Source organism: Anser cygnoides, chromosome 6 (assembly GCF_040182565.1).
Source record: "Anser cygnoides isolate HZ-2024a breed goose chromosome 6, Taihu_goose_T2T_genome, whole genome shotgun sequence".
In the NCBI taxonomy this organism is placed as follows: domain Eukaryota; kingdom Metazoa; phylum Chordata; class Aves; order Anseriformes; family Anatidae; genus Anser; species Anser cygnoides.
In genome coordinates, this window is record NC_089878.1 from 14,988,176 (window position 1) to 15,002,468 (window position 14,293).

A 14,293-nucleotide genomic window follows, 5' to 3' on the forward strand; every position below is an offset into this window, starting at 1 on the left:
TACCGCTACATGTCCTTGTAAAGAGTTCCTTTCCAGCTTTCCTGCAGGCCCCCTTCAGGTACTGGAAAGCTGCTTTAAGGTCTACCCGTAGCCTTTTCTTCTCCAGGCTGAACAACCCTAACTCCCTCAGCCTGTCTTCATGGGGAGGTGCTCCAACCCTCTGATCATCCTCGTGGCCCTCCCCTGGGCTTGTTCTAATTTGTCCATGTCCTTCTTGTGCTGGGGGTCTCAGAGCTGAACACAGTGCTCCAGTGGGGTCTCACAAGAGCAGGGGAGATGCGTCTCCCTCGACCTGATGGTCATACTTCTATACAGCCCAAAATACAATTGACTTTTATGCAATACTATAGATGATTTTATCTGTCTGGCATTTAGTACTGATTTTATGTTTCTACTTTATTCGTAAACTTTATGGGTGCAAATTTTCAGTAGCACAAAAACTTTCTTACATTTTTTAGAGAAACATAGCTCCCTATCTTCAGCTGCGGATATAAACAGAGGCGATACAAACAACTAAACCAACAATGATCTGTATTATAAGTCAGATCTTCCAGACCGGAGAATTATCTGAAATTGGTGTTTACCTTACAAGTAAACAGACTCTAGGCTGCACCTTTCAGTACAGCCAAACCACTAAGACTCCCAACGTCATGAGGAACTTCGTGATGATTGTGTCAACAGTATGGTTTCCAAATCATTAAAGATGAGCCAGTCATATAAATATTTACAATATTCCTACATGCCTTGAACAACTAAAGTAATATTTACTTTACAGTTCATCGATATATATTAAAAACAAAGCAAAAAAATCCACACCTTTCAAACACTAATTCTACTGGAGTCTCTCTATAAATACAGTACATAAGCCACTGACACACCCGGTCTTTGCCCTTTCAAGTAAATGCTTTGCTGTCCTAAATCAATCTGAGAAGGCATGCAAGTAAAACAGCAAAAATGATAGCAAACATCTCCAGTCACTGTCCAATATACTGAACTATGTTTTACCATGGTATAAATAGAAATGATGTAGACCAACTTGCATTACTTTCTGTAACATTATTCATGGTAATCTCTCTTCTCCAACATTTCCATGCTTACTGCATTTACAATATGGGAACTAAATTACTGATAGCTATCATCATTTCTCTACTACATATGAAGCATGTTCACTGTATTTTACTGTGATTTATGATGTTATTACACACAGGTTCAGAAACTGTAGGTAGCAAAAGTCAATCATTCTGCAATTGCTTCTGTTGCATCAAAGCATGAAAAAAATACCATAGACAGAATACACAGAAAATGCTAGTCCTTTAGGATCATTGGGGTCCTAATCATTGGGGTGTTTTTTTTATTACTGGAAACTACATTTTAACAGCTGGCAATATAATTATAGTTGAACTATACATTTTAAATTCATAGTTATAACAATATATTAATACATACTTAGTAATCATAAAGATCATTTACAAATGTAAGAGTAAATGTAAGTTTCAAATGCTCTGCATTTTCACTGTCAGGTTTAGGCTTCTGAAGCCCAAGATATTGCTTTATATGTTTCATCTTTAGGTACCATTATTCTTTCTGAGAGATAAAATTTTAAAGGTACAGTACGGATGTCAGTAAGGGTAACATCTACCTTGCTTAAAATAGACTAGATGTTATTTTGTATTAATAAACTTGGACAACAGCATAGTTTTCCATAGATCTTGGAATTTCATGTGCTCCGACCTTGTATCATAAGTTGAAGACAATTTAGAACAGGAAAGAAAGAAACCTGAAATTGTGCACTTACTTATTCAAAGTGAGGTCAAGGATGAATTTGGAGCCGAAGGCCTCAATCTGGAAACTTGCCTGGGACAGATGTACAGCCTGTAAACATGAACACATAACAGTATTATAGAGCTTTGCAGAACACTCTAAGTTATCTAAAAGAATCACTGCAACAAGTATTTTTAACAAACAACTGCAAAAAGCGAAGTTATGGAAAACATGCTTATTTTCATGAATTGCATCAGTAAATTTTTTGGCCTTGCACCAAATTCAGATTCAAAAGGATTTGCCTTTTTAGACAGTGAAGGAAAAAAGAGAAGTACCTGAAATAGTATCTGAAAAGAGTACTTTCAAATATACACACCCATTCCTCACAAAAACAAGCAAAAATGTAGCTTCATATAAATGACTGTATTTCGCCATAGCCAGATGGCTATGTAACAAAATAATAAGTAACACAGTACACTGTTCATTTAATTATGTTATTGCATTCATTCACTTTAAAAGGCCTGAAATAATTAAAGCATTTGTGATACAAAGCTTCGAGTAAGAAAATCAGAGCAAAGCTTGTATTACATGTTATGAAAGACTTCTTTCACAGTAATCCCTTCACAATTAAAGGCTTTATATTTGGCATTGTAACCAAGCCGATGTATAGAAGACTGATGCTGTTCAACATAAGAAAATAAAGTTAGCTAGTCTCTTATAGGCAGTTAACTTTAAGGATATTCGATTTTTCTCAAATATATTAATCATGTACTTTATTCTTTTCTATATTGTTGTAAATGAAAGCAAAGACATTTAAAACATGTTCAGCTGTTTTCCAGATAAAAAATAAGAAGAAATAGTCCAAGAGTTTATTTTTGTGAAGACAGTGTTCCAACAGGGTAAAACAGGTCAGACTATCATTAACGTGGTTTATGAACTGCTGTAGAACTGATACTACCAGTGATCCCAAACACTCTACTTAAACAAGTTGAACAAAACAGTAATATCAAAAGTGACTATATTCCTTTTCCAGAGTTAGCTTAGAAAAAAATACATACTCCTTTTCTTTTCAGCTTGATCCTGGTGCAGCATTTTTTTCACCTCCCCTAACAGACTTAGTATGACTTGAAATACCTTTTTTTTTTTTTTCCCCCCCAAACACTTTTTAGGACAGTAGCAGTATCAAGACTAAATAATTACCTGTAAGAAAAAGATATCAAGAAATTTGTTTTCCACTTTAAGTATCTTTTCTGGTTTTGTCACTACTATTGTTCTGACAGCCAATTACAAACCAATTAACTAAACGAAACTCTTGAATATACTTCCTTTCAGAAAGATTAACCAATGTTTCAACATACTTCACTGATTAAGGAAATGCTGAAGCATCAAGAATTGACGTTATCACCTAAAATAATAAAACATTTCAAAAGTACTTGTGGCATGTTGGTAATAATGTCTTCAGCTCCTGAAACATGAAAATCCTTAAACTTCAGCACAAGACATCACAGATACCAAAAACAGTGTGTATATAAAAGAAACTACATAACCTAAAGATTGGGAACTTCATCAAGGGCTGTGAAAACCAAACAACAAGTTCTGGTTCCCAAAAGACCCCGACCCAGCAACTGGAAGTTGGGAGACCAGTCTAGGAAGTAGCACTCCACGAATGTTACACCCATACATCCATCCCTCCCTAGGCATCTGCTACTGATTGTTCTTACGGACAGCTAGATGGATGTCCAGTCTGATCTGCTACAGCTTTTCTTTTGTCCAATCAAGCCCATTTGGTGACACATGTATATCCTTTCTTGTAATTTCTAAACCATCAAATATTTTTTTATCTTTCCAAAATTTAAAGTTACTTAAAGGAACTTGTATTCTCAGTTTATAGTAATACCAGAAAAAGATCATCCTGTAGTATGAGATGTAATAAAAATGTTATTTCTGAAAACAATTTCTTCTGTATATAAACACACCCTTGCAATCTATTACTGTACAACAGTTCCAATAGATGTAGTTTCTTACATATAAGCAATTACTGAAAAGCAACTGGCGGTAATTTGCTACTCTGCCATAGGGCACGTCCTCCACCAAATTCAGCTCAAACCATTGGTTATAAAAAGAACATGAGATTTTAAATCCTTGCTGTTCAGCAAAAACACTGCTTTGAATTCAGGTGAACGTGATACTCTACTGCTACAGTGAAATACAGACCTTGTTAATCCAGTTTAATAATGTATACCCACCCATGAAAGCCACAAACCAGAAATCAGATAAAAGTAATGAAACTAAAATGTTTCATCCCAAAACTGACATTTTTTCCTGTAACAAGTTAGCACAGAAAGCCACCAGTGAGTTGTCACCAGGTGTTTTAGCCATTACTATTGCCATGTATCATCACGATGGCAAGAAATATTTCAAAAAATTATCCATGGAATTCTGCTATACATCCTGATCATTTCACTGTATTCTCCTATCAGCTACCTTGTAATGCAATGCCTAAAGTATAATCTGAAATATGGGCTTCTTCTGATTCACACAGAAATATAAATTCAAACAAGAATATAAAGCAGATTAGCATGCGCTTTGAAGAATATACAGACTAGATATTACACCGTGTGTACTCATATGAAAATTACTACCCATCACCTTTCCGTACCACTTTCATACATTCAGCTGTGCACACCTGCACGAGCGTTCTTTACTTATGTATGCAGGAGACTAAGTACCTTTGTACATGTTTATTATATAAAAACCTCTGCAGAGGTTCCTGCTTTGACAGCTGTGGGCTGCTCCAACTGCAAAGCAGCAAAATTACATGAAGTTTTTCTGCAGCAAAGACTTACTAATCAAGTATAGCAGAGTGAGTTAAAGAAGGGCGTGAATCTTTAAACATCTTCCCACACTCAAATCCAAATTTAAAAAAAAAAAACGTTCTTCACTGTTCCAGATGCTAGGATTACCAGTGTTGCCACTAGTAATATATAAATACGTATTCAATATAGTATCAAAAGACAAAGCACACAAAATCATCAGTTTGCAAGTACTGTAAATGGAAGCTGCACCACAGAAAATTCAGAAAAAAATGCAAACATCAGCTGAAATACTACAAAGAATCTCCAACAGTCTATTAAACTCATAGACATAAGCTACATGAAGTTCATTCATTAATTTGATCAGTTTTCATTACATGGGGATTAGAAGTGAAGACTTATCCTAAGATAGGTAAAGGGAATATAATTAATGCATAGGACTTCTCTCTGTATTTCAGTAAGACCTCACAGGATCACTCAAAGGTTATTAACCATACATAATCTTTCATCCTTTACAAAACAGGTCTGCTTTTTCTTCAATACCACCTCTTTTACTACGTTCTTTTCACTTCATCTTAAGAATGCTTTCCCTTTCAATTTGAGCACACTACACACTGAAGTTGCATAAGACGCTCTGAGACCTACTAGTCTTCAAAACCTTTAAAACAAGGTAACATAGAATTAAGCCTGGCAGGAATATCATTGTAATTTAAGTGACGAACAGCTGAGTTGAACAGAAGCACAAGTGGAGTGTCCACCCCAAGGAAAATAGCACAAAATGAACCAGGGGGGAGGGGAGGTATAACTGTCCTATCTTTGCAGTCAAAACTACTATAACACATTTCTTTCAGTTGTTAAGATCTTAACAACCCTTTCCTTCTGAAAATTACACTAACAGCTTAGAATTAAGACATAAAAGACATTGCTTCTTTATGAATTATGAAAACTTACAATTTCCAGTAATCCAAAAAGTTAGAAACTGCCCAGCAGATATAGCTTTCCTTCATAAGTGTATCATTCAAGCGATTTTCCACTCAAAATTTGGTATGATTGCCCTGAGTTGTTTTTCCTCTACCAATTCCATTATTGTGAGATCACATCCGATGTTGTAAGATTTCTCCCTCTGCTGGCCACCGTAAGGATTTGCTCCTAGCATTCTGTGACAAATCATGACCCATGTAGTCTTCCCACTAGGTCCTACCAATCTGCTATGTGCAGCCTATGAAAACATATGAAAGCAGTCATCTGGTTCAATCACAAGCTTATCAAAAGGCTACATCCATCTGCAAAAGTTGACAAAAGGAGCAGAACGCAGATAACTCAAAGCTCTTCAGCAAGTTTCAGGTTTCTTGTGAGCTTCTTTAGTGGATTTTTGTAAGCAGGTGCTTTTTTTTTTTTTTTTTTTTAGCATTTCACACTAAAAATAACTTCAGAAGAAATCAAAGAAAACAGCTAACTTTAACTATGAGGAAACCGAGGTGTATAGATTTTAGTGTCTTCAAGTAACAAGTATCCAAAATATATTTTAGAGCATAACGAGAGAAGAGTTTATACACTAGAACTCTGTCTGCCTTGGAGAGACACCATTTCATAGTCAAAACTATGCTGAATGTTCATTCTTGTCAACAGCAGGAAAAATCTTTTTGGAAGAACGAGAAGGAATGAGAGAGGTTCTACCCACAGTTTAGATCACATATGCCCTCTCATAATGTGGTATTTCACCAAATTCAAAAGTAGAAAGGGGATAAAGAATATCAGTGTTGAAAAACAAATTATTTAAATTGGATTCCCCAGTATACTGTATTACTCTCCAGCCCTTCAATTCTCCATATATAAAGAAGGTTGCAGATCCTTACTTTTAGGAAGAGACTTTTAAAGAAAAACAAATTTTATTTCAATCATTTTCAGATTTTTCTAGCTTTCGTTCTTTCTTCACATGCATACATAACTTCCTGCACCACTCTGCTCTCCATAGTGATTCAGCATTTCCGAGGCATTCAAGCCTAATCCCACAAACTATCCACATGGTTTCTATTCTTCTGGCCACAATAACGAGGTGCCACTGAAAGAGGGTCCATTGAATAATACGCATAGTTAGGGAGTATATCCATATCATGTACCTATAAATGAGACCATTAAGGTTGAAAACTCAGGTTGAAGGATGTATGGTTCCAAAAACAAGGGGGGAGGGGGGGGGAATGACACAAAGTAGTACTTTAATTCCATTTCTGCCCAATGCATATAAGGTCATCAAATTTGTCTTTACATTTTTTCCCCACATGCATACAATGAATCCTAAATATAGACTTCTTTCTTTACCCAGCTACAAAGGTATTTTAGCTATTTCCTTTCATTAGCAGTGTGGGAGGCAGCAAAATCTCACATCAGGATTTACTACAATATAGCATTTATTTCAATTCTGGGAAAGGATAAAAGCAAGTACTAAAAAGTCCATCCCCTGTTCGTGTCTGTCCTCCTCCCCCAAATCATCAACCCCCCCCCAATGCGCATCTTTCACAATCCAATTGCTTTGTATTTTCTTTGTGGGTTGTCTTCCTTTGTAATCAGGGAAATAAAAGTCTGCCTAGGATATAAGAGGTGATTAGAGTGAATGTTCAACAGAACAAAATAAACAAAATATTGATTAGCATCTTATTATTGGTGAAACAGATGGAAGAGCAAAGAAAAGACTTCATTGCAAAGAAAGACATGAGATGCAAGCTGGGGGCGGGGGGGGAATTGGGGGTGAAGGGGAAGCCCCTTGTGGTGCTCTGGGAGCAGAAGATCAAAAAACAAAAACAATCCAGACAAGGAATATAAACAACCCTCTCCTTCAATTAAATGGATCAAAGCAATGTAAGTTTCATGCCAGAAGAATGAAGTCAACATAATGTCAGTTTCCATGAACACCCAACTTTAAGAACCCTTCTCTGGGAAGAACTGCAGTGTTAGCAACGCCTAGGCTTAAAATGGACACTGAGTGGAAAGATCCACTTTACACAAGGCTCAGCACCATGCATACTCAAGGAAATCAATACCAATTCTGTCAGCGCTGATTTCTGCAAAGCTTTACCCCAACAGGTATAGAGATATGGTAGGACACAGGAAGGATAGACAATGGCAGCAATGTTCTTGTGGAAATGCTGGGCAAGTTAAGAGACTGGCAGGCATTCCCCTCTGTTGATTTCCAAGAAAATCCTCACATAGAAACATGGAAAAAGCACTATTCCCAAAGTCAGGTCTCCAAACATTAGCAAATCGTTTTCTTCCCATATCACTCTCCAAAGAAGGGACGAAGAAAATCCCCAGTGTACAAGTTTATTGAAAAGAACGGTCTTGCTTCACAGGCAACTCCCCAGGGGTCAAGGGATAAGCCTCTACATTCCCCCAAAGAAACGAAATACTAACACCATTATAGTGAACAGCTTTAGAAGAGAAAATACAATTCCAAAGGACTTACACTTTTCCCATGTTTCTAATGTTTGTATAAACAGAGCACATTCTGTCAGCATGAGCAATAAGAGGGTAACGAAGGTAGGAAGGTTGTTTTGTTTAATGTATCACTGATGCTGCTTATTCCTTCCTAAATAATATCTGAGACCTTTTTAACCGCTCTGCAAGCCAGTATCATGCATGCTTCAAGAAGGTTAGGGTGCTACTTCTGAAGGTAGCATTCTTTTAAGTAACTTCATTTTCCAACAACGGGACAGCTTTTCTGTTCCATCCGTAACAGACTGGTATATTTAGATACATCCAAAGGCACATCTGAATAAGTTAGAAAGCAATCTTTCTTCTCATTAAAATATCGAAACTATACAATAATAGCTTACTTCAAAGATTATACAGTAACTCCATGTTAATTTCACATCTGAAATGTCACATAATCAATACCAACAAAAACATACATAATGCATAATAAATCATCTTTTGAAAGTTTCAAAAGAAATGTTAATTTTCTTGGTAAGAACTTCCCTATAGATAAGTCTTACAGTAATATCTTACACACTTATCTGCTTTGCTGTCTCTCTTTTCTACCATGGCAGTCTCTTCCTATACCTTCTTTACCTTCACTTTGCTTTTAACCTGCTTTAAGAAATTATTTTTTAAAACATAGATTTATAAAAATAGAATGGAATAATTTTATGGAGTGCCTCTTAAATAACATAGATTAGAAAAGGTTTACCTCTTCACTGAGTTATCACACAAAACCAAAATCATTTAGTCCATACAATTTCAGAAAATTCATTTTGCTATTTATTATCTGTATCTCTGCAAAATAAAATAGTAACTCTCCCCCCTCAAAAACAATCAAACAAAAAAAAAAACAGGTATTCAGAATTTGACAAAAACTTAACACTTTACAGTGGTCTTCACTGGCCATACAATGGCAGTAAATCAATACTGCATTTATTAGGTAGTGCATGATGCACTCAACGTCGAGTAACTCATGCTTTAAGATCAGAATTCTGAAGAAAATCCCTATACAAACATTTCTCCAGAATGGAGTTATTTTGGAAGAAGCATTTTGCTAACGATAGTATAACATAAGTCAAGCCACTGGAATTGTATATTGGTCAGACAAGCCAGCCTTGCATAATTCCCATTCATTTTTATCTACAGCTCAGCTTCTGAACCATTCTGAAATCTAAAATAATTTTTTTTAATTAAAACAAGGGAAATGGCATTCCTGTTTAATTACATGTCCTATTTTAATGCCTAAAAACGGTGGTGAGGACCAACATTGAGTCTTGAAGATCTGCAAAATAAACTATTCAAACACAGTTCCACATCACTTTTTTTTCCCCTAAATTCTGCAGATAAGGCTCTTTTTATCCTACCTTATTGTGCTTCTGCTGGTGCCTTGCTCTAGTATCCAGGATGTGGTAAGGGGTTTCAGAGTCCTTGTTGATGTAATAGATTAGTCTTGAAGGCAGCGTGATTTCTTTCTGGATTGCATTGCTGTAGCTGTTATTTTTACTGCTGCTGCTTTTATTCTGTTGAAATGTACTCTCTTCATCTGCCAGGACTCCCTCTATACTGCCTGCCGTTTCATTCCAATGCAGGTCTGAGAAAGAAAGATAATGCCAGCCATAAATTATATGGCAGAATATGTTTATTTCCATAAAAAAGCAACCTACTTAGCTTGCAGTATTCTAATATTTCATTAATCACTCAAGCAAACAAAAAGACAGCTTATTCATGGAGAGAGATCTGATTCATTATTCACACATGAAATGGTTTCAGAAATAACATTACTTATTTAAACGCATGTATAGTTTCACATACAGTCATGGATTATAAATATTTTAATGCCTTTCAATCACCAAGAGAAAAAAACCTTAATGGATATGTAGTTAGCTAGCAAAGGAAGATGTAGGGGATAAGTTCTCTTCCCTCTCACAAGCCACATACACACAGAAAGAAATATATATACACACACCTCTAGAAAGATTAAGGATACTTCCCATATTCCCAAGACAAACTGAAATTAGAGTTCATACGCTCTGAATGCTAATCCATTCTCTTTACATAATGGGAAGTTTTCTAACTCTTAACTTTGACAAGAGCCCTTTTCTTCAGTGGCACCTTGTCAGATGAAATCCTGCATCCTTCCTTGTTAAAATTTTAAAACGCAGCCAACCAACGTGCAATGTAAAATTGATAGCAACGATTCACAAAACGACTATATCCAGCATCCACGTTATCATAACCCGCTCAAAAGTGAATAACCGAAATGCACACACAAAATCCGATCCCAAACAAGTTAGCTTCCTAGCGAGACTCACACCAAACCCACCTATGTACGCCTGTTTTTTGTCGCATACCTCACCAGCCTATTTCTCCGCACGCCACCCTCCACCTAAACCACTGCAGCACCAGCCCCAGAAGAGCGGAGGCAGGGAAACCTGACATTTTTCTCCTTTTTTATAAGCAAGCGAAGGAAACCTTATCCGAGCCCCGGGCTTCCAGACGCCGGAGACGGCACGTACACAAAACTGGAAGGGGCGGAGGAAGAAACGGCTCGGCGGCAGCGCGCTTTACAGGGGTTCAGTGGCCGGGGGAGAGGCAGGGGGGTCGGCAGGGGCGAGGGGGGGCCGCAGACGGACACGCAGACGGACGGACGGACGTCCCGCCATACCCACCGGCGGCGGCCGGGGGGCACGAGGAGCCGCGGAGCAGCAGCAGGAGCAGCAGCAGCCAGACGAGGCGGCCGAGGAGCGGCAGGAGCGCGGGGCGGCAGGCGGCGGGGAGGCGGCGGCCGCAGCAGCGGGGCTGCCGCGGGGCGATGCTGCCGGGTGGCTTCATGGCTCATAGCGCCCCGGGGGGCGGCCGGCCGGGGCGGGGCGGGGGGCAGCGCGGAGCTCCGGCCCCCGACGGGCAGCGCCTGAGGGGCTGAGGGGAGGGGGGAAGAGGCGGCTCCCGCCCGTCTGGCTCCTCGCGCCGCCGTTACGGGAGGCCGTTACCCGTTACCTCAGCGTGAGGGCGGGCGGCGCGCGCGCACCTTCGCCGCTTCTCCCCCCTCACCCGCCCATTTCCCCCCCGCGCACGCGCGCCGCGCGGTCGCTGTCCGTTGTGCTGCTGCCGCCGGCGCCCCGCACGGCCCCACGCGCCCCCCCCCCCGCCCCGTCAGGGTGCCCCCGGGAACCGCCGCCATGAGATAGAAATAACGGCGCAGAGACCATCGGGCCGCTGCTCTGTGTGCGCTCCGTAGCTTCAGGAGTCTGGAGGAAATCTAATCTGCGGCCTCACTGTTGATTTCTCCTCAAACCCTTTTAGATACCACATTCTTAGCACGCATTTTGCCCACAGACTTCCAACAGCCCAGAGTAGACGCGTTTTATTTTGATGCAGGTCTCCCTGCTGAGGAAATAAAGATGTTTCTTGTTTTTTGTCTGGCTGTTGCTTTTTATTTCTGTCACCTTATTCCTTCTAAGCTGAGTTTGAGTACCACACAGATTTAGAGAGACGAATTTTCTTGGCTTCACCTAATTTTCTTTAGAGCCCAGCTAGCACTAACCCTGGCTTTGTATCACTAAGTTAATTACCGTTACTGCTAGTTTAGAAAGAATAAGCAGTTTGACAAATCATTGTTATGCAGACTATTTTATAACAGTAGTGTTATTATTTTTATTTTTATTTTTAGAAAATCATTCTGAATCTGCACATGCTGCTTACCTCACGTTGGTCAGACAGGTGCTACTTGTGGAAGCTCAGAATCCATGCACGTAATGGCAGACAGCATCAAGCTATGGGATGACCTGGGGTGAAAAATGACAGAAAACTCCTTAGGGTTTCTGCTGGCTGGGCCTAGGGAGAAACCTATACTAGTTTTCTGTATAAATTGGTATTCCTCAGTACTCATTTTCCCAGACACTTTCCATGCAGTCCATCTAGCCCAGCTATTCATCATTAAATATCACTGGAACCTTTCAACCAACAGCAGCTCCTCATTTATCCCCATAAACATGTAAACAGATCAAAGGACCAGTTATGTCAGTGCACCTAGATCCAAAATAAATAAGTACAGTCAAAAGAGATATTTTAGAATCAAAGAGTAGACCATACAGTTAAAAATTTAAATCCAGAAACTAACCGCAAGACAAGAAACACAAGTCTAACAACAATGAACACTACCAACAACGAATGCTAGAAGTATCTGCTCTTCAAACTATCAGTTCTTATTTTTACTATCCAGATTATGAGGTGTAAAAGCAACAATTACCTCTTCCTACAAAGGTCGGCTACAGCAAATTCTTTCTAGAACCCTTTTGACTCGAGCAGAAATCTGCAGCACAATCACATAGCACCATCTCAAGCAGGCATGCTCAGTCTCCCATGTGCTGATCATGATGTAGCTCAAGCTGCATTTTATAGAACTGCTAAAAAGCTTCAGGTGGGCATGTGCAGTTCAGGAGCATAATCAGCTCCAGATGAAATACTCCACTAAGTGCCTCCACAGGTGCCTTTTTTTTTTTTAAACCTGCTTTCATCTTTGAAAGACCTTATGAAATAATCTCAAATAGATTGCACTGCAAATGTCTGAAAGCAAAATATCAAAAGCATGGATTATCATGGCAACATCTGTTTCCAATTAAATAAATTGGAACCTCTGAGTCAGAGACATGCAGGAAAATGCTGATAGCCAGTGCTTCAAGACTAGCTATGAAGAAAACATGTATTACACAAGGTACACACATACTTGGAATCTGGGTGATAAATAAAGCTTACATCACAGCTGCAGACTGTTGCCCAGAGCTTTTCATTGCTTGTTTATCAGGATGGGGGTCAGTGAACGCATGGAATGAAACTGTGTAATGCTGCAATTCAAATCATAAGGCTTCAGATGCAAAACTGCTGATAGTAGTCTTGGCTATTCATACTTGTCAGCTAGTCAGGAAATATCAGACTAGGCTCTGTTACCTCAATGGTAAAGACACAGCTTTTCAACACAATCTAATCTCTTTTTCCAGCATCTCCTGAACAAAAAAAAAAAAAAAAAAAAAAGTAAAGTGTCAGTGTATCGCTTGACTTGGAAAAGTCTCTCTATAGAATATGTTTTTAATGAACTTGCTCCTTACCCAAGGCATAAATAATATTGGTCTTCCTGACTGAGTATTCCAGGAGTGTGTCTTACTGGGATATGAGGAAAATTTCTGGATTTCAACATCAGTGAAACAACCTACCTTCAAATATCTAACACTTATTTCAAGAATCCAGTTAGGTCCTATAACAAAGGGGCATGTGGAGTATTCCTGGATATTGCTCACAGACACAAACTATTTCCTGGTTTAATAGAAACAGAAATATTTCTCTTGCAGATGGAATATGAAGGAGAGAAGTTCAGGAGATACAAACATAGATGACTGATTTATCAAGCAGTAAGACTTAGCCAGTGTTCTTACACCATTCTTGCAATCAAGTTAACGATAGTGATGATCATTACAGAAGAGGAAACTGGAATCTCAAATATTCAGTTCCATGGAGATCTTCCGAACACAGAAGGACTGTCTCAGTTACTTTTGTAATAGCAATGATACCAACCAGCAGTTTAAGACCGTCCTTGTGTGACTGAAGGGTATAACACCACAGAACGCAGGCAGCGCAAAGAAGCAGAATAGAAGCAGCCACTGCTGAACTGTGCCATCAGGCGAGTGCAGTTCTCAGGTGTGGTTATGACTTGTACGACTGCAGCACTAGCAGGCGCAGCCATAGGCTGCACAAAAACTGGACAAAGTGACAGATCTGTTAGAGAGATTTCCTTTTGATTGGCAGTAGCACATAAATCAGCCAGTGCTGTAAACAATACAACAAATATAAGAGTCCTGAGCAGGAGGGGTACCAAGCACGCTGCAGGCCTAAAAAGCAATATTTACACATGGGCACTGAGTACCAGTAGAATCTCATAGCTGGCACATAACTAATCCACACAAACCTCTAATGTGCACACAAAAGAAGGCAGTAGCCAGTCTCTGTTTCCCAGCATGGGACTAACAGCTAAGACAAAGCTGTGCTGAAACTTCATGCAGGTCATGTTTCGTTACTTTCATAAAATACACTACAGCACATATAAAAATATCATGTGCAGTGTAAGTATGAATAATTTATATTTAGAAGAAACCTGGTAATTACAATGAACAATGCAATGCATTAGTATAACCTTTTTTAAAATCATACATTTGAATACTCATTGATTCTCAATGTTGAGCTATTCTCAAATA

At 39.1% G+C, this 14,293-nt stretch overlaps 1 protein-coding gene across 9 annotated transcripts in view; it reads right to left on the reverse strand.

Moving 5' to 3' along the window:
- ADAM23 (ADAM metallopeptidase domain 23) overlaps positions 1-13,005 on the reverse strand; it is a 77,554-nt gene extending 64,549 nt beyond the window's left edge. For 4 of the 9 annotated variants that reach the window (XR_010832193.1, XM_048047189.2, XM_048047191.2 and 1 more), the window contains exons 1-5: positions 12,298-13,003; positions 11,751-11,833; positions 10,718-11,435; positions 9,413-9,639; positions 1,796-1,872 (exon numbers count right to left, since the gene is read on the reverse strand). Coding sequence is in view for 8 of the 9 variants with exons in the window: in XM_048047189.2 (XP_047903146.1) it covers positions 1,796-1,872; positions 9,413-9,639; positions 10,718-10,880 (467 nt within the window). In the remaining variant the exon portion in view is untranslated. Of the gene's footprint in view, positions 1-1,795; positions 1,873-9,412; positions 9,640-10,717; positions 11,436-11,750; positions 11,834-12,297 lie in introns of all 9 variants that reach the window. The other 5 variants (XM_048047192.2, XM_048047186.2, XM_048047187.2 and 2 more) reach the window with 2 other exon arrangements.
- Positions 13,006-14,293: the final 1,288 nt, after the last annotated feature.